This window comes from Crocodylus porosus, unplaced genomic scaffold, assembly GCF_001723895.1.
Source record: "Crocodylus porosus isolate Cpor-Errol unplaced genomic scaffold, CroPor_comp1, whole genome shotgun sequence".
Taxonomy (NCBI): Eukaryota; Metazoa; Chordata; order Crocodylia; family Crocodylidae; genus Crocodylus; species Crocodylus porosus.
Genome location: NW_017728886.1, coordinates 177,880,238 through 177,901,252, shown reverse-complemented (window position 1 = coordinate 177,901,252; position 21,015 = coordinate 177,880,238). Strand labels below are relative to the sequence as shown.

The 21,015-nt window shown below is 39.8% G+C and overlaps 1 protein-coding gene across 1 annotated transcript in view; it reads left to right on the top strand.

Annotated features, from left to right (window-relative positions):
• CEP192 (centrosomal protein 192) overlaps positions 1–21,015 on the top strand; it is a 106,872-nt gene that overhangs the window by 26,719 nt on the left and 59,138 nt on the right. Inside the window, exons 14-20 of the mRNA XM_019545570.1 lie at positions 436–559; positions 7,263–7,393; positions 9,000–10,035; positions 10,129–10,255; positions 11,988–12,162; positions 17,139–18,048; positions 19,845–19,993. Of these exons, the coding sequence (XP_019401115.1) occupies positions 436–559; positions 7,263–7,393; positions 9,000–10,035; positions 10,129–10,255; positions 11,988–12,162; positions 17,139–18,048; positions 19,845–19,993 (2,652 nt within the window). The remainder of the gene's footprint in view (positions 1–435; positions 560–7,262; positions 7,394–8,999; positions 10,036–10,128; positions 10,256–11,987; positions 12,163–17,138; positions 18,049–19,844; positions 19,994–21,015) is intronic.

Below are 21,015 nucleotides of genomic sequence, written 5' to 3'. Positions count from 1 at the left end.
TGACCCCAGTATTCTTTCCTGCCATGGCAGGGGGTCGGACTAGATGATCTGCTCAGGTCCCTTCCGACCCTAGAAACTATGAAACTATGAAATAAAAGTACGTTAAGTAGAGCTATCGTCATCTTCCTGTAAAAATGATCTTTGGGGTGGAGTGAAAAACTGTCTCAGTGCTTTCATTGTTCAGATATTTTTATACGAGCGGGTTGGAAAGTTGTTTGACTAGAATGGTTGAGTCAGGAGTAATCCTGCAGTAAGGGGGGGGGGGTTGGGAAGGGCTGGAACAAGATGACCTTGTAAAGTCCCTCCCTGCTCTACTTTATGATCCTATGTATGACCTTACCATAATTTGTGTAGACATTCCACAGCCCTTTTTTAGGGGAGGAAAAAACCCTAACATTTTTTTTTCTTCTTTTTTTCTCTTTTTTTTTTAAATAGCCATCTTTTGGTTATCAAATTACATCTCCGGAGAAAAAGCAGCCTGTTGCTTTGTTAAGGGAATCTGATGCATCGAGAGGTAACTTACATGAAGAAAGATCACAACTTTCCGATGTATTTCCAGGTATTCTAAAACAAGTGTACTATAAGTTCTGTCTGATGGATTGATAGCTATGTATTAGTATTCTTAGTTATTACTAAACTGGTAAAGATTTTACTAATGAATAGAATCCCGAAGGTGAAAAGCACTTGGTCGCCGTTCACCATTAGTTCTTTTCTCCAGAAAGGTTTAAAAAAAACCCTTTTTCTTTAAAAGGACAGAATAGGGTCCTGATGTCTGAAATAACTATCAAGTGTTCTTGTTTCAGATTATCCTTTTTTGAGGACACTGGAAAAACTAGTTGGTTTTTTTTTTGTGTGTCGTGTCTGTCCCGTCTCCCGTCTCCCCCCCCCGAGTATTGCAGAACATCCTGGGGCACTTATTACCTAGACTTTTTTAAACCTCATATTTATATAGCTACCTATAGTTACATTTTTCTAATCTTGTATAGGAAAACTAGATTAAATCCCTACTTTGAGGAACAGAGGGAAAGTTTTGTTTTATTTATTTGAGGTATGGGTTGAAAAAGTGTAAACCTTTTGTATGAGACGAGAAGAAACTGATACTGGAAAAGCCTCTGTGTCTGTCTGTTTCTCTTCATCACAGTTCGGACATCTTCCCTTTCTTTTCCCCAAGGGAAAAAAAATCTCTGGTTCCACTATATGTAATTAAACTGTTGTGTTGTTTGTGGAGGAAGGCCAGTAGTGTCTGAATCATTCCTTGTTGAGGAATTGCTTTTGCTCAGGGGAGGGAAGGGCCTCTAGAATCCTAGGGAATTTTAATATCGTCTTATTCTTAGTATATAGTGCTCAACTTCTTCCTAATTCCCTAGTGTGGGAAGGGAAATATCTTGAGAGAGAATGAGACAAAGATTAGGCAAAAATGCCTGATCATTCAAGAATGTACGTTTTTGGGGACAGATTATAAGCACTGCAAGAAGCAGTGCATTCTTACCAGGATATCTTCTGAGAAAACTGTCAGTCATGTTGATTGATTGAAATCCATTCTGGAAGTGGAACAAAGCTAAGGGTGTATGTTTCATAGTAAAATTATGGCAGACTTCTTTGCTTTATTAACAGAGTTCATTTCTGAAAAAAGCTTCACCAACAACCCGTGAAGTACTAACACATCTAGAGATAAACAGACTTTTGTGGTATGACAAGGTATAATTTACCACCAAAAAAAACCTCCTGACCCGAAAGATCAAGAACGTATTTTAAAGCATCTTTTGTAATGAGATTAAGCTTTCTGAAAACTATGTTGGCTTCATGAGCTCTGGTTGTGAAGGGCCTTTTTGTTCTTTTTAGTTTCTTTAACAACATCGACTCTAGCATCAGTGAAAAATTCCACTCATCAAACTTTCTTGAGCATGCATTCCTTACATGGCTTGAAAGAATATCTTGCCTGTGGTAACGCATCTTTGGTCAGTAATAGAATCAGCAGGTTATGGCTTTAGTTGTTATCTTGGATAGAATATAATTACTCTAAAACAAATTCTCTCCACTCCCTCAGTTCTCCCCAAACAGCATTCCTCCTACATACCTATCAAAATCGCAAGTTGAGCTGATGTAGACAAAATAAAGGCAACTTTGACATCTTGTCTTCATTAGCACCATTAATAGTTGAGCTGTTCTTGCAGCAGCATTATGGTATTTAGTGGGCATGAGAAGTGAGGGGTGACGTAGTATAAGGTTATGACTTAGAAGGGTTGTTGATAACAAACCATGAATTTGTCAAAAGCTCTTTCATAGTATTGAATTCACATATTCCTGTTGGTCAAAACTAGAATCTAAAGGTTCTGAAAGCTTTGACTGATCTGTGTATTTCAGTAGAGAACCAAATGTGCATTGTAATGAGATGAGCTTTGCAGCAAAGAGGTCTGATTTCTGACCTTGCATTCTATTATGTATCATTCATGTCAGGTTGTCTGTAGAATACTTATAAGCAAAGCCTCCATTGATCCCAAGTAAGTCTGATTCCATTAGCTCTTTTCAAGGCTGAATATTAAGAGCAGTCTGATAATGAATGAAAGACAGAGTGAAAGTGTATTAAAATATCAACCACTTCTCATTAAAATAAACTAAAAAAAAGTGTAAAAGTGTGGTACTACTAACATGATTTTGCTCTAGTCAGCAATGTTTTGTTCTGCAGCTCAATTAAGATCTTTGTGATATAGCCTGAGATTTTTTTGTAGCGGGGAAACTTCAGATTTATACTTAATTTTGATGTGTATATGGTGCACAAAATACAGAATAAAGGAATCTGGATATTGGTTGTTTAGGCTGCACTTTTGTTAAAACTCCATTTTTTTTTATGCCTGATTTAAAACTACCAAGTCAGTCGTCCTTAATCACAACACACTGCCTTACATGTTTTGTGATATTTTGGAATTGGAAGCCTTTGTGCTTTTAAAATTCCCTTCTTTGTCCATACCTACATTTCTTTTAGTATTACCTATGTTTGAGAAATTTGCCCTGGTAGATCTCCAGAACATATTGAAAACAGTCATTTTGAGCATATTTGCCCATCTCTTGTAAATCCTAATATTTAGGCGAGAACTTAATGAAAAGTTATGTTACTTTCAACAGTTAATTTAACTTGCCAAGAGAGGTTGCAAAAAAGTAATTTTTAGTGGCTGATATTGGGAAAGAAATAGTTCCATTTTATGAAACTTTCCAGTTCTGTGCAAGTTCATCCACAAATATCTTGAAGCTTCAATAGCTGGAATATTCAGGGGTATAAGATACCCCTGATTCATCCCATAAGGGAAATCATATATTGTACAAAAACTCTAGATATGGTGCATGTGAGATTATTTTTGGGGCAGAGTGGGTAAAAATCCACAATTCTTAAAAAAAAAATCAGATTTTTAAAATTTAAATGAGATACTTTTAATTGTATTTTAATCTTTTTTTATTTTTAAGATGCTTTTTAAGAAAAATAAGCTTATATAAAAGATAGTTTTAATTTAAGATAAGTTCAAGGTTGAAGATATCATCATGGAATAGGGATCATAACTTCTAGTTGTATGTTATTTGAGACGGTCTATTCATGTAACCTTTTTAGAAGTTTTATAAATGGGTCACAATAGGCCATGGACTATCTTATGGGTTTCCAGAGGCTCCTCTATAGATTAGTAAAGATTAAATAAAACCAGTCTACCCAATGGGACTTAGTGCTCAGTCTAGGATCCCATTAAGCATCTCTGTGATGCTTAGTTTCGGTTCTCAGACTGTGGATTTGTCTCCAGAGATAACATCCTTGTTAATAGCAGCGCATGAAGATGAGAGATAACAGGCCTGATTGGCAACCCCTCTTGTTTGTTTGAAAGTGTGTGTACATTTCCCTCTCTAAAAGTGCAAGGTTTCAGTAAAATAAATGAATAGAGGATATCAAACAGCAAGAATGCACTCTTTGTAGAAAACGGTGATTAAGTTGAGGCTTTCTGGCCAGTGATTTGAATCATGATTTAAATCAAATCCACCCTTATTTTGGGCCTTGCAGTTTTTCATCCCTTGCTGTTGAAAAGAGTAGGACTTCTGAATTCTTACCCTGGTAACGAGGAGAAAAACTTAAAGTAGTGTCCATTTGATTGTGTTCATCACATGTACTGGTGTTGAAAGGAGGCTTTGAAGTCTCTGTCTTGGAGCGTTTTGGCAGGTAATGGGTATGTTTAAACTTCGACCAGACTATTCTTCTATTGTTGCAAAAAAAAAAAAAAAGTTGGAAGAGACTTTAATATATTCACTCATTTTTCAATAGGTGAACAAAGTGCTGCCACTTCTGTTCCACTGAAATCAGTATCTAATTTCTTGAAAACTCCTCGTGCTTGCGTTTTAATTTTGACCCAAGGCAAAAGAAAGACCCTGCATAATCTCCTGCAAACTGTTTCTAGGTTAGGGGGAATCTCAGGGAGATTTAACAGGACAACAGTCATGATTAAACTAACAAATTGTAATTTTGTTCTAGCTCTTTTTCCTGGTATCAGAACCTTTAGTTCTAATGTGACTTTGATCTCACCACACTATAAATTCTTTATCCATATATCCAAGCACTGTAATTCATTACTGGGGGATTTGAGTTAAGACAGAGTCTTTGTAAGATGTTCAAGAGGGTGGGAGGTTTAAGAGTTAAAACTTGCTCAAATAATTAAAAATATTAATATCAACACTGAAGGAGAATTGGATGCCTTCAATATTAAAACTGTTTTAACGTAAGATTTTATTGTAGTTGCTCCCTTGAATCACCTAGTTATTTTAGTTTGGAATTTACTATTGTATTGATTTCGATGTAATACGTGGTCCCTAAGAAGCTTTTTTTCAGCTGAACTATCATGAGTGCAGCATAATTCAGCTAAAGGCAAAAAAAAAAAAAAAAAAGCTTTGTGATGGCTGCTACTTGAAACATCACTTGGGATACCAGAATGCAACACAACAGCACTGGGTTTTCTCCATGGCCGTTAATGATGTCCTACAGGATCTGGACCAGAAAGGAAGACCCAGATAGCCTCACTGCCTGATTGGACTCGATCACAAGCATGGTCTGAAACATGCCAGCTTGTTAATCCCTCATGTCCCTTCACCTTATTTATTCTCTTATCTCTTGCATTTTGCTTAGTGTAGCTTAGTCTGCCAAGGTTACCAGAAGCAGTCAAACAAACAATGTCAACAGCCAGCCTGTTACTGGTAAAATTTAGCCAGGTCTTGGGTGCATCTATTACAGTGATGCGCCTGATGTTCTCCAAAAGCAAGATTACACAGAAGATTCAAAACCAAGGCAGAAACTACATTTTCTGTTTTTGTTCTATTTCTTCACTCTGAAGTCTCTTTCAAGAACTGCATCTGCTTTTCTTAGTACACAGTTTCTCAGTTCTTTCATATCCTCTTGTGTAAGAATTTTTTTTGGAAAGATAAATTCATATGAGAGAGAAATCCACCTGCTTGGATTTAAACACTGAAACTGTTGTGACTGCTTTTGAGTTGTTACACGTACACCTACTTTTAATAAATAGACCTGTTAATGAATAAACTCTTCAACATGAAGAGTTGTTGCCAAAAGAGAAACCCTGATCTTTTTTGTAATTATAAGAAGAATAATTATTAGAACGACATCATCCAATCTGTCAGTTCCCAGTACTGTATTTCTCTGACTTTGCACCATGGCCAGGGAAAGCAGTCTTGTACAATCTGTTCATTTCCATATGCATTTAGTGATATCTTAAGTTGGTACGCTACAGATCAGTTTACACAGGAGACTTCTAATCAAGGTTGCTGATCAGAATTTACTAATTAATACTTGTCTGACTGGTCTCCTTAAGATGTTGTTACTATTCATCTCTGAATAGAAATCTACGTAGATAATACTTGCAGGGAGAGAGGTACTTGGAATAACTAGTTCTTGGACTAGAAAGGTCCCTGGCTTCATCACTTTAGAATCCTTTTGACTAGACATGAAAGACAGCAAAGCAGTGGTCAGGATCTCCCTCTTGGACTCTTAACACTGGTTAGACCTTGTTATTGGACTAAGGTACTGCTTGAGCTTTGGCTTACTCTGCTTAGGTTACATTATCTCTGCCAAGTATGTTAGATAAACTGTAGACTTTTGTTACTTCATGGAAGTTGAACCTAATAGTTCAGTGCCACTGATTCCCTGACTGCTCCCAAGGTACCTTAGTAGCTGAAAAACACCCTTTCCCAGAGAACCAACTGCGTGATCATTCTTGTTTTATACTTTCAGGCAGATGTGTATCTCTTATTAAAAACACTCTACTTTAGACTGACTAGCAGTTGCAAATCTAGACAAAACACCAAAACCTCAGCGTGGCATTCCCTTCATTAACTTCCTTACCACTCTTCAGCATTCTTTGGGGTGTATTCTGAGTTTCAAGGACACCTTCTCTCCAAACGCATAGCTTTTCATCCATAACTATGAGTCTTTATTTTACTCATACAATGTCTGTATGCCAGTTTGTTTGGTTTGGCAGCTATGAAGGCTGCTTTGCTCTGAAAACTTGTCACTTCAAGTTCACTTGCTTGTCCCTCCTAAACTCATCTTGCGTATCGGTATTTGCCTCTGTGGGCACTTTTTACATGTGCTCTGGAGGTAAGGGGGCGCTGCCAAGTCTTGTGTATCAGCATCCCCACGCTTAAAAATGGTAATGGGAGTGCTTGAACTACAGCTCATTGACTTGAGCTTTAGTTCAAGCACCCCTGCTGCCATTTTTAAGTGCAGAGATGCTGATACTTGAGACGCAGGAATCTGCTGGAATGGGGTAATTGCCACTCTCCAGCAAACTAAATTAATTAATCAAGTCTGCTCCAACACTCTGTAACTACAGTGCATCAGAATAGCCTACACACTTGTGTATAGGTGTCCTCTGACCTGTATATAACCTTTTAATGAGTTTTGACTCAAGGTGTTATATCCTTAATCTTCCTGCTAAAGACCAAAGTGTATAGTATAGTATGAGTACAGTAAAGATGCCCCAACAAGGCCCAGACATATTTTTTATAATACAACACATCATAAATGAAATATAAGGAATATAAATGGAATATTCCAAAAATTATTATAGAAAGACATATTTTTAAGGGCTAGTGCTCTTGTGTTTAGGATATACGAAGTAAAACTGAGTCTTAACTGATGTGTAGAAAGCACTAAATGGTGCATACATCCCAGGAATGTAGACCATTTATCCAGAACTGTTTCTGAACCTTTTCTCTTGCAGAAGATGGAGACATGCATGTAAAGGAATATACAAACTCTGTGTCAACTGCGTTCACTATTGGTGATATGGAAGCTGTATCCAGAATAAATGAAAACATTAATATGCATACTGTCACAGAAAGCAAAGCAGAGGTATTTATAGCAAAATCAAGGCAGAGTTATCTGAATTATTTTCTCTGAATATTTAAAATGGATTTCCATGGTAATGTCAAAACTGACCTTTCATGATGGATGGGGGGAACCTAATAACCTAAACGGATTGCATCAGATGTGGTTCTGCTGTTGATTTAGCAGAAGCGTCTGATTGTCTAGGGTCTCTGCATTCTAAAGAGGCTGTCTTTTGACACTTGTTTCCTTCAGCTGTCATCTTGGGCTCCTACTTTTTCTGCGTTTCTTTCATTTTAAAATTGAGTAATGTTTTGAACAGAACAGCGTCTTAACAGCATCCAGGCTGATAAATTCATAGATGAGAGAAAAGTCTCTTCCAGCTATGGATGCTATGTAGTAAGTGTGTGAAATGTACATCCTGTGGGCTAGACCTAATCTGTAGAACCATTCCCTCTGGCCTGGTGATCTACCAGAAGTTGTAAGTGGCCTGTCATGGAATCTGGGGCCCAGTGGGCATGGCTTTGTGACAGGTGAACAAAAAGCCGCACAATACAGCCTTTGCTTGCCCTGCAGTTCCTTGGCTTACCACCCTTTGTGTACCTTGACCATGACTTGTCTACCATTGCTGCGGTGACAGACACCACTCTGTGCCCTGGACTTGATCCAGCGCATGAGGGGCCTCCTAGTCCAAGATCTGTCTTGAGGCTGTAGGTAAGTTTGGTACTCATGCTCTATAGGAAGCCAGAAGGGAGCTAGACTTCCAGTAACTAACAAGAATATTTTTTAAAAGAAGAAGAAAGTATACTTTCCTAAGCAGCAGGGATAACTTGCAACTGGCCAGATAGTTCAAGGTTTAAATACACTAAGCCTGACTGGATCTTCCATCTGATTGCATACCGCCATAGTTATTAGTCAGTCTTGCCTATGCCTCTGTAATATTCTCTTATCTCTGCTGCTCAGGAAAGTGTACCTTTTTTAATATAGTCTTGTTTTTTGGGCCGTGTTTTTTGCTTATGTCACCACTAATGCAGATTTCTTAGCGAGTCACCTTGCCCAGTGCATGCAATGTCTGTCTGTTTAGCTTTGCTTAATTTTTTCCTTTGCTCTTCCATCTAGTTTAGGTACCTAAGAGTTCTGATGGTGGAAGTTAATTGGCTTTCTATTTGCCAATAGAAAATTGTAGAAGAAACAGTCCTTTTTTTCTCCACCCCTGACAGGGGCTGGAGATATAAAGATATATAGTGAGTCGCCTTGTTTTGCATCTTTTAACTTTTTCTTCATCCAGTTTGTGCTAGTAGCCTCTCCTTGTAAACTACCATAATTCTGGGTCTTCTTGGATGTTTCCATTAACTTTTTGGGACTTTGGTCCCAGTTTCTCCAGGTGAATCCGATGTTTTCTGAACTATTTCTTTTAAACTTACTCAGGCCATTCTGTTAACTACTCTGGGCACTTTTTGAAACTTCTGCATTGCCTGGACCTAACTTATCCAAGTGTTGATTATGGTTACCTGATACACATTCAAAAGCACTTGGACAAAAGTAAATTGAGAAGAATTGAAGCTAAGGCTGAAATGCAGAGTTGTTTTTAAAAAAGCAAATGCTGTATTTGATTAATTTTCTTTTGTTGTAGGAACAACTTGATAGAAGTAAACTTGAATCCAAGCTGCCTGATTCCACAGACTCTGTCCTGAGCATTAGTACAATAGCTTCTGCAATTGCTAATGCTTCTATTAGTGCTGACCCCTCCCAGCTAGCTGCTATGATAATGGCACTCTCAAACAAAAATTTAAAGAAATCTTTCCATCCTGAAGCTGATAAGGATACAAATCTCTCCACTCATCAGCTTTTATCCAGCAATGTAGAAAACAGTGCATTTGATATGGAGAAATACCTTAAAAAAACAGAAGAGCCTGAGTATGGAAGCGAGCCTGACAACTTTGCAAAATATGAAGCATCCATCCAGGACCATATTTGGGATAGCTCTTTACCAAATGAACATAAACATCAAGATATTCTTGCAGTGGATTTGAAGATGCATAATAAAAATCGAAGAAGAGAGAACCAACTTCTGAACTGTAAGGAAATGACACATGAAGGAAATAGCACTCAAGATTTTTTGTGTGCATCTAACTTTCCTTTGGATGTAAAGAAAACTATAATTGGGGCTAAATCTTCAGAAGCATCAGACTTTACAAGTGAATATCCACAACCAAAGAGAGCTAGCCTTACCTCGGATATACTAGACACAGGAAATATATCTAATGAAAAGGAAGCACGAGCGCTCTTGAATGGTTCCGCCACAAAAAAGGAGGTGGTACGTAGAGTCAAGTCTGTTTCAGTAGAACAATCTAGTAAGCAAACCAGTCATGTTGCAGGCTGTTCTCATACTGGTATAACTGATAAGGTGATGAACTTAACTGTTCCTGTACCAAGTGAGTCAGTGGATAGAACTGCTGTCAGAAGCACAGTGTCAATAAGCAACTTAAAACTTTTCCAGGAATCTAGTATTCATTATCCTACCAAAGCAGAGTCTACACAGCAACTGACCAGGGATGAAAGACGAGGGGGAAAAATACAAAAGAGAATTAAAGAAGCTAGTACTGCTTGTGATAATGATAAAAAATATCTGACTTTTGGAAAACTTTCTGAGATGTCTCAGAGTGTTGGTAAGTAACCATACAGCCTTAACTGTCATTGTCTTGTGTTCTCTCTTGCTCTTTTTAAGTGGCATTTTGCCAACAGAATTATTATTTTAACAGAGCAGAAGCCAACAGCTCCTGAATGTGATTTGCAGTCTTCAGAAGATGAGCTATGCAGCTTCAGACCTTCCACTTCACCACTAATTCATTCTTCTCCCAGTGAAGCTTCTGGAACATCTGTTTCAGGGTAAACATTTTTTTGTGGGGAGGAGAGGAATTATTCATTCTGAATAGTCTATGCTGAATTTTTACCTGTTGAACTATTTGAAAAGTCTGTTTTTGAACTTGGTATATCATAGGTTCCTGTTTTAGCTAGGTATAACTTTTTATTCAGTGTCTTTAATTGTATATAGCCTTTCCAAACTTGCAAATGGCAGTACATCTGAGCAGTAGCTGACTTTCTGTATTTACCTACTGGTTTGAGAAGGAGAGCAAGATGGTGGATAGTAATCTTGCTGTCTCTTGTTATTTATCTAATTTAACACCCTAATCCCCTTCCTGCTGGCAACATGCACATTTAAAGGATCACTTCAAATAAAACTTCCAATATCTGGTTTAACTTTTGTGGCTCTCATAATTATTGTTTCACACTCAAGCTGACAGTTTGTATCAGTTACTCTATTGTAGCTACCATAAAGGACTACCAAACCATTTTAATGAACTCCAGATTCTGACTATTGTCAAGCCTAAACTGGATTTGTAGGTCTGTGTCTAAAGTACATTTTACATAATACAACTGTGGTTTGGGGCAAATATGCTATCTTAAATCAGAGCTGTCCAACATCTAAGTGGCCAAGGGCCACACACCATACAAACTGCACCAGCAGCAACTGCAGTAGCATGAGCATGGGCCCCTCAGGCTGCATTCCTTCTGCCTTGCACCATGCACATGGGCAGGTCCTGACTGCTTTGCCATGTTGTATGCTCACCTGGAGCAGCCAGAGAGATAAATGGGGCAATGGCTGGGTAGGTGCTATACAACCCTTTGCAGGCCATATGTTTTCTCTAGGCCCCACCAGCTCTGTTGTAAATGTATATCTGGTTCCATAGCTATTGATCTATACTTGTACTTTGCAAGAAGCTAGTTTCAATTTACTCTTACTTTAACAGTGGAAAAAAATGCGCTTAAAGTTGCGTAACTGTGATCTGTACTTAACTGTATTATATACATGCAGCTGAAGGTCTTAGGACTGTGAGGTACAGTTTTTTCTTAGAAATTAAGATGCATTATATTTAAAATGTACTGTAATGCTTTTATTGTAATGTAAGAAATGTAACTTTAAAGTATCTAGTACAATGACAAAAATGCAGATGAGTCTCGAGTGTTTGTAGTTCACCTCATGCACGGAGAAGTGTTTTTTCAGCGAAAGTCAATATCTTTTAGGTAGGTGTGAGCCTACCTAAATACTGAAAAATACTGGGCATCCACTGTGGAAAAACCTGCTTTAGATTTGCTGAATGTCAAACAGCTCCTAAGGGAATTAACGGTAACTAAATATCCAAATGTGACTGCAGTCAATGTTTCCTTGGCTTGGTGGCAATTTACTTACTCTTTTTGGTCAGGTTCTACTGCTATTCCTGTCACTTTAAGTTTAGAGTACCAGAAGTTTAGTTTAATCTTCGCAGACATGTATCCTACTTAAACTGGGGAGTTGTACATATATAGTCAAGGGTAGAATTTCAGCTTTTACATAAAGCATAAAATAAGTGCTTAAGACTTGATGTTCAGACTCCTAGTGCTGGCACAAGGTTTTGGAGCAGTGTTTTGGTTAAGTAATTCAGCCATTCTTTGACATCACTAAATAGTCTACTGGTTGAATTTGGGGAAAAAAAGCTAGAATGATAGTATAGTACTTAAATTATGGTTTTAGGTGATGATACAGTCAGTGTTGACATATTTTTCATTTCCTTTTCTTCAGATCTGAAGTTGATTCTTCTGACACAGCACCCCGTTTTCAGAAAACTTCCTGCAAGGACAGTGTACTGCTTCAGTCAGTATGCTCTAGTCCCAATATAAGCCAATTAACATACATTTCTTCAACTGATAGTGCCCTTAAGAACTCGGCCCTTGTGTCCAGTGTAGAAAGACGCTGGGTAAGTTAGCTTTTATCTGATCATATACGTACCAGTCTTTTGTGTGGGGGAAGAGGGGGAAATCTCATACAATTAACTTTATAGTCTAGACTAAATGTTTTAAAGAATTTGCATATAGTTTAACTTTAAAAATTGCCACACTTGTGGATACTTCAAAGATTACTCTCCAAGGAAAGTTTCCTTCTTTGCTTTTGTTCACTGAAGTGGGTTCAAGGGTATTTTTTAACTTGAGAAGGTAATGCTGAAATCTTACTTGTCAGATGCTTCTTTGAGAGAGTGGATGATTAAATAATTATAGTACCATATTGGGACCAAAATCTGAGTAGTAAAATAAGAAAGATATTTTTCAGTGAATATTCAAACATGTTTTTACAATCTTTTGTCTACTTCAAACTCTTACAAATGCTTGGAAATGAAGAGCTGAGATTTGAGTTGCTCCCAGATCTTTCAGTGGCAGAGTGAAAGAATTCCATCTTCAGTATTTCAGTCTTTTGGAAATTCTCAAAACTAGAGACAAATTGTCTCAGCCACCAACGGAGGGTTCAGGGTTGAGAGTGTGGTCGGGGGTAGAAAGGTAAGAAAGGTATATTGACTTAACAAACACACGACTGTGTAATATGATAAGACAACAAAGACAGACAACAATAATTCACGTCGGCAACTTATTGGCAGTCCCCTCTGATGCCTGATGTACAACAAGTTTCTCTTTTGCAAAGCTTAGCCAAGTTAGGTGTCCCCAATCAGTGCTGTCTGAGGGGTACCGGGAAGGACCCTGGTATTCAGTCCTTGGGCTCCTCGAGATCTACAGGCCCACCGAATCCAGGTTAGCAGGTAATCTTAAATCAGTAGCTTTTTTTTCACAGAGCTGCATTTTCCTTTTAAATGACTTCTGGATGTGCTAGCCAATTTATAACTTCTGAGCTATGCTGATAACTTTTATAGCTATTTAGATTCTTCCATTATAATTATTCTTAGGACTGACCAATAGCAGTACATTCTTCTGATGAGGCTGATTTTAACTGTGCCACAAAGCCTACTACCACTTCTACAAGGCTTTGCTAAATTTATTAGGCTTCGCTACATACAAGGCCTTTCTACATTCAAGGCCTCACTACTCTTTAACTTTTTAATTAGGCTCTTAGCAGCAACAAACAGCTTACAATAGATAAACAAATGACAAGAAATACCCAGTCTAATCTTCACAGTATTCAGCAAGTACCTTGGACATAATTTTCAGCTGTCACAGCAAATTCATGGTATTTTCTATCTTTAAACCTCCGCCCAAAACACCTAATATTTTGCTGTATGAGTTTACAGGTATGAAATATGTTGTGTTCCATTTTCAGACCAGTTCATGGGGCATGTTGATAGGGCTATAACAGGGAGCCAGAGCTGCTATGTGGGGCCAGCAGCTAGGCAAAGGCCAAATGCTAGAAAGTAAGCAGGCCGAAGACAGCAAGGACGGATGCTACCACCAGAGGAGTGAGTATACCATGGAGCTAGCTGCCCTGTACTAAGCAGCCAAGGGACAGACCTATCAGCAGTGCAGAAGTAAAAGCTGCAAGCAACAGGGTTAAGTTGCAGCAGGGGAGGGTAGGTTGGCCCTTAAGCCAAAGCAGAAACCGCTGTGTGGGGCTGGGAAGTCGCACGACAGGAAGTGGGGTGGGGCTTTGGAGTATATAGCCCAGTACCTGAGACCAAGTGGGCAGTCTGGCCCTGCATGCTGCAGGGAGAGGAGCACCTGAGGAGATGGCTGCAGGAGACAGACTGGCAGACACCCAAGCTGCCCCATAGGACAGGAAGAACAGAGCTAAGGGGGATTTATGCTGGTGAGGAGGCAGTGACCCAGTGGGGTGAATGTTATTTGGGCAGCAGTTTGCTGGTATTTATGTTGGGATTACGTTTATAACCAGAAGGCTAGGTGGTGGCTAAAGGAGAGGATGGAGGTCATGGATGATGGGGCACTGTGATAAGCAGTTTAGCTTGAGGTCAGGGACCTAGAGGGCTGTTGTAGATGAGTTGGGCCAAGGCTGGGAGAGCTAAAGCCAGTGGGAGCAGCCTGGCCTGAGATCAGGGGCCTAGAGAGCTGAGGACTGGGACAGAACTAAAGCAACTGTGCTGGGGCCAGGAGCCTGGAGGGTTGGAGGAGTCAAGCTGGGATGGCTGAGGCTAAAGCTAGAGAAGCTGAAGCCAGAACAGGTTTAGGTTGTGGGTTAAGGCCTGGGGAAGAGGGCTGAAGCCCAAGAGGGGCAGAAGCTAAACTAGGGTCAGGGGACTGGGGAGAAGTTGAGAGCCTGGCCAAGGCCTGGGGCCCAGCATACTGAATTGGATTGCTTTACGGAAGGAGCCAGAGGTCCTGGTGGAAGAACTCAAAGGACTGCAAGGCATGGACATGGCAGTAGTGAAAGAGTCATAAGGCAGTTGCTGCCTTGGGGCACTGGTAGGGCTGGGGGCCACAGTGGAGTGCCCAAAGGGCAAAAATTGGCTGGCTGGCACAGGAAAGATGAGCTAGCTGAGGTGAGCTGGGCTCAGTCTCAGACTCTGGGCCTCCCTAAGCCCTATAAGTTACATCAAGATATGGCAAGCAAAGTAAAAAGGGAGGAGGGTACCGTAAGGAGCCAGAGTGAGACAGGAGACATGACAACCAGAGGGTGTCACAGTCACCCTTGGGGCTGGATGTTGCATTGTCTATAACATTTTATTTATTCATTTATTTATTCATTCATTTATTTTTCAAAATATTTCTTTCATGACATGTTTTTTGAGTAGTGTATATATAGAGGTGATTGCATAATAGCTCAAAACAATGTTTTACTCTTGTATATTGTGTGGGGAGGGTAGAGTGGGGGGGGGAGTGTGGGCAGTTGTGTGCCCATGTTGGGGGCTGCATGTGTGTCAGATCCTGGGAGCTGGCTTGGGAGTGGGAAGAAGAGAGGTGCAAGGGGTACATGCAGCAGAGCTTGCCCAGGTGGTGCAGGTAGGGCTCCCCTCGCAGTGTTCCACATGGGGCTGAGTGCTGTCTGCTCCCACGTGGGACAGCTTGCACCTACTCTGGCCTGTGCTCCTGCCTGCACCCATCATGGTCTGATCCCAGCCAGTGCACACAGCTTCCTGGTAGGGCTGCCTTCCACCCACTCAGCCTGCCGGCTGCTTATTGCACCCGGCAGGCAAAGTGGGTGGAAGGCGGCTAGGAATGAAAGCCGGAGCCCCATGCACTGGGGCATGAGTTGCCTGGCTGCAGCTTTCCCCTGCCCACCGCTGCTTCCCTATGCTTTCTGCTGTCCAGAGTGCTGCAGCAGGGGCAGTAGGCCATAGTACCCAGGTGGCTGTGGCAGCTGTGGAAGCAGCTCCCTGGGAAGCGTGTGCTGGCTGGGTCATCAGGCAGGTGCAGGTTGGGAGCATGATATGCACTGGTCTAGGTAGGAGCAGGTGGGGCTTAGCCCCATGGGGAGTTTTGTGGGGGCAACTGCAGGTCAGATGCAATCAGCTGGTGGGCCAGATGTGGCCTGTGGGCTGTATTTTGCCCACCCCTGATGCAGAAGAATAAAGCAGCAGTTTTTTGCTTTACTTTCTGCAGTTTTATTAACAAAAGATAGGGACATGAAAAAGTAGGAGTTCTTAGTATGTGCAGATAGAAATTCAGTCTGATATTTTTGGTTTGTTCCCTGGTCAGGGACTTGGTGTTCCTTGCTAGAGGAGAATTGTGCTTGATCAAATGGCCTGCTTACTGCATAGCCCTTTCATACACCAAGACTGAGCTAGCTTTGCCCTAGTTTCATTTCATTGGGTCTGAAATATTTGTGCAGCCTTGGATTGACAGAAATGGAGCTGGGAAATGTCACAAACTAATTGCATCTGCTTTCAACAAGCAGTGTGTGTGCCTGTGTGTGTGGATATATCTTTATATTGAGAGAGATCTATCGATATAGAAGCAGATAGTACTGTAAATATGGCATTTCGTGCAACACCTCTTTTATCTTGCTATCTCAACATTTAAGGTCTGGTCTGAACAGACTCCCAGTAAGGCCAGTTTCTAGCTCTTGCAGTATGCCTCTATTACAATCCAGAGGTACTATGAGTGTTTAAATGAGCTAGCTCATATACCTATCATAGTTTGTGGCAGCATATCGCTCAGGTTAGGCTAGTCATAGGAATATTTATTCAAGGTCCAAGTTAGGCTTTATGGTCTCTGCAAGCTGCAGATGCATATGGATCATTCAAGCTACCTCAGGTAAGTCTGTAATGAACAGTGTACTGTTAGTTACTCAGGCTAGCATAGGTTAGTTTATGCAAGTGCCGTTGCACCTTTTAGATTGCAGTACATACGTACCTGAACTGTATGCAAAACTGAGGCTATTCTGAGTAACTGAAAAAGTCTATATTACATTTCTGTTTCTGGCTAGACACCAAAAGAAGCAAAGGTGGTATGGGAAAATCCAGTTAGTTTTCTGCTATTTCACTTCAGAGCTACAACTCTGGAAGTGGTAGAAGTCAGTAAGAGAGCAGTATTGACTTTACCCAGTGTCTTTCTGGCTGAAGAGGTAATAATTCTCAGGCCTAGTATGGAGCTCTCTGACTACCTCACAGAGATTTGCTGTTAAGCTAATCTTTCACTCATGCCAGGACAAGTTTAAATGGATACATGGATGAGGCAACTACAAACACTAGTGGACTTGAGAAACAAGCTAACAAAAAAATGTGTTTTACAGACTGCATTAACCTGTGGATTAATTTGTAATGTTTAAGTGTTTTAAAGCACTTTTACAGGGGTGTAGGCTGTAGCCGTGTTAGTCTAAGGACATAGGCAGACAAGGTTATTTCAGTGAATCTGGTATCTTTTATTATTTAGTCTAATAAAAGATATCAGATTCACCCAAAGAACCTTGTCTGCTTAAAGCACTCTTCACTCTTTCTGTATGTACCGCGTTTATTTTCTGACAACTTGTAATATTAATTTTATACTTCTGTCTACTAAGAGTGAAGATGCTATTGAGCTGAGCACAACTATCGTTCGAGCAAGTCCAACTCCATTATCGGAAGAGCCAGCTGAAAAACTTCATGACTTATCGTGGCAAAGAAATAGAAAAGTGACATCAGATGTAAATTGGGGAAGCCTGAATCAAAAATTGGAAGAAAAGGAATCTGTAGATTCTTCCTGCAGCCAACTTAAAGGAGCACAAAACAGCGAGTTGTCCGAGTGTTTGCCAAAAAATGAAAATCAGTTTGCGCCTCCAAATGCAATATCTAGTCATAATGAATTGGACCATGTTAACACAGCTTTATCAAACAAGTTGTGTGTCCTTCAGCCACTGTCTGTTAAGGCTGATACACCAGCAGCGTGGCAGGATCATGCAAACAAAACACAAAGGTCTGGATTATCACCTGTAAATATATTACCTACATACACTGGAATAGGTACCTATATGCCATTAAATCAGAACAGTTCTGGGGAGCAGTATATTCCCATTTCAAGCTTTAAGTCTCTTGGGTCTGCCCCTGAGACTCAAGCAGTGTCTTCTGTCATTCCCACGCTACTTACTGGACGTTCACTTGCCACAACTCCATTTGCACAACAGTATTTGGGAAATATGCAATCAAGCGGAAACACTGCATTGCTGCCTTGTCATGGTGGCAGCTCCACAGGTTTTGGTCTTCCAGTGGGACTCCATTGTTCTGGTATCTCAGCAGGACACATTCAGAGTTCAGTTGCCATGGGAGTTCCTTTAGGACCAAGCATTGGTCCTGGATTTTTTAATACAGCTTCTCTTTGTAATCCATGTACCACTTCCTGGAACCAGAATATTTTGAATACAAATTCATACAGTGGCCAGCCTCCTGGATCTTGTGGGGTTGAACATTGGGAGTCACTGTCATCCTCTGGCTTTGGTAAGTTATTCCTCTAATCTTTATTGAAGTAGAAGAAGCTTTTGACACTGCTTTATTCCTTCTTTTTCTTATTAAAGAGAATTTAAAAAATGCTATTTTCTGTCTTCCATTATTTTTTGGTCTTCATTTTGGTTGTTAATCTTAAATAACCTAAATGTTACAATAACCTTTGTTATGAAACATTCATTTGCCTTTAATAACATCTGTTGCTTTTCTTTGCACTTCCCCGATGAGCTCTTTTTGAGATGGGATGTCCAAAACTAAACATAGTATTCAAGGTGAGGGTTTGTCATTGATTTACTTTCTGCCTGTATAACACTTTCTCTGTTTTTGAACTTGAATACAGAATAATATTTTAATTCTGTCCTGATGATTTCATTTAAGCAGGTATCTTTGTTGTACTTAATCATAACACCTGGGTCATCCTCCTGGAGGTGGGGGAGAACAGTATAGAAGTCCTGACTAATTCATGTAGTATTTCCTAAAATACAGTACCTTGCTTTTTGTGGCTATATTGATTTGGTTGACCAGATACCCATTGTTACTGTATTGCTGTGTGTTTAAAAAAAAATTTTAAAAACTCTCTCCATGCAGTTGCCTAGCTGAAGCTTCATTGTTGACAAACTGACATGCCTCTCTCTATTCACTCCCTTTTAATTAATTAATTTAGGCAATACTTATTTGAGTACTGATTTCTACCATAACATAATGTTAATGATACTTGTTAAATTGGGTATATTGTTTCTAAATAAAAGCTTGTCTATCACAAAGTAGCCCTGAAATAAATTTAGGCTCCCACAGCTTTTAGTTCATTGGTTTTTTAAATGGAGTTGAGGAAATTGATTCTGTAAGTATTAAGACTATCGGTCTGAAGTGTTTTGGTGTGAAGGTGGGTTGAGATGGGGAAAAATAATACATTTTTCATCCTTTTTTCTGTAGCTCATGTGCTTGGGGTAGGATTGTAGTAGTTGAACCGAAGGCAAGTAAAGGTTAGAGGCCAAAAGGAATTTGTTCAACTTAAGTAATGTAATGTATGGAAAAGGTTCATAAAATGGAAAGTGAAATGTAGCTTTAAAAGCTGGAACAACTTCCCCATGTATCTTTAATAACCTAAAGGATGTAGGTTTTTAAAAGAGAAGCTATACTTGCCATCAAAAATCACAATAGCTTAAAAACACTACAGCATCCCTAGTAAAAACAATATTTATGGAATGAAGAACTCATTATCTTGTGCAGCAAATCTGCTTGTAAATTGCTTTAAGTGGTAGCCTTTTCTGATAAATAAAAGCAGACATCACTATAATGACATAGCAGTGTCTAATTTTTTACCCAATTCTGTAATTGTACAAAAAACATGCCAAAAATGGGAATTTTGTTTTGTTTCTTAAAGAATTAAAATCTAATCAGTGTTTTGAACCTGATGCTTTAACAATGTTTTGAGGTGTGTACAGTTTACCCTGTCTGACTTCAAACCTTGAGCCATGTATGGCTCATCCAGCACTTTTTGTGGGCGTTACTTATTGCCTTTAGACTATTATGTCCTTAAGTATTTTCAAGGACGTTAGACCTAAAGGAAAAAAGCTCATAATATTTAACACACGTCAGTCTTATAGGAGATTATCATAATATTTGAGACCTATGTCAATTAGTTATGCTTGGTATATGGACATATCCGTGAAGCGAGCTTCACAAACTTTTAACTTTGCCAGTTTGGTGCCTGGCTTTCTTACCATGCTGCATGTCATGTTAACCGGAGAATTCCAAATACTGACAGTCACTAAAACTTACTTTCTTAGGGCATGTGAGAGTACCAGAAGAGTTGAAGTTCCCTAATGTGTGTTGTGTGGGAATTGCGTCACAAACCATACTTAGTATTTTTAATCCAACTGAACGTTGGTTACAGGTCAGCATTGGAATACTCAGTGTTTCAGTTAATGGGGAAAAGGTAAGGCTTTTTCTTTTTCTTTTTCTTTTTTTTGGTTTTCATATTAATACAACATACTAAATGCTAAGTAATATGGGTATATAGACTCCAGTGAAAACTCTTATATTCTTCTTGCAGCTTTCGTGCACTGTGAGCTTACACAATCTTCTTCCATCTAGCATGGTAACAATTCTAGTCTGAAAAAGTTCCATATTCAGCTGTTTGATGCTTTCCCCCACCTTCTCAGAGTTCTGGCATGTTGTTTGTGCCATGCTCCTAGTTCTCTGGATTATGATAACATGGACAAATTTTAAATTCCTTCATTGACAGGTGTGGTAAATAACAACCAATCAATCATCAAAAAAAAAAAAATCCCCAGCATACACACACAGGCAGTACCGCTTTTATATTAAATAGATAAATTATTAGCAATTTAAATTGAAGTTTTGCATTAGCTCCTTACTCCTGTATGGCATGTTCTTGACCACTCTTAATATTTTACTTTGTTATATTGCTTTAAAAAGAGGCTGTATATGAATTTGTAGGAGTAATGGAGAACAAATCTATAATGCTGCAGGAAGCTAATGGCTAAAAATATGGAGAGACATAATCAGTTCCTGTGCTGAGAATTTTCATGTTCTTGGCACTGGATTAACAGGGGCGTGCAGATAATCCTGTCCTCTAGCTGGAGAGCTAAACAAATGCCTCTAAGGTGAGCTCTCTAGTCAGGAGGCACTAGATGGCTGCTTCTTGGGTTCCCCCACCCCAGGGAAGGGAACAGGCTGCCAATGAGCAACTGGAAACTGCTGCTCTGTGAAGGATGGCCCCCTGCCCTATCCCTACATGTAGTACATAGAACTGCATCATGGCCTTCACAAGAGGTGGGAGGCACAAGCAGTGTGGCCCACCTAGTCTTGAGACTGCTTAGGTGGGTCACGTGGCAGGGAAATGTCTCCTGCCCCTTGCATAGCCCAGGGTAACCCAGTCTGTGCAAGGGAGCAGAGATTGGAAGGGAGAATTCCATGTCCCTCCCTTTGCCCTCC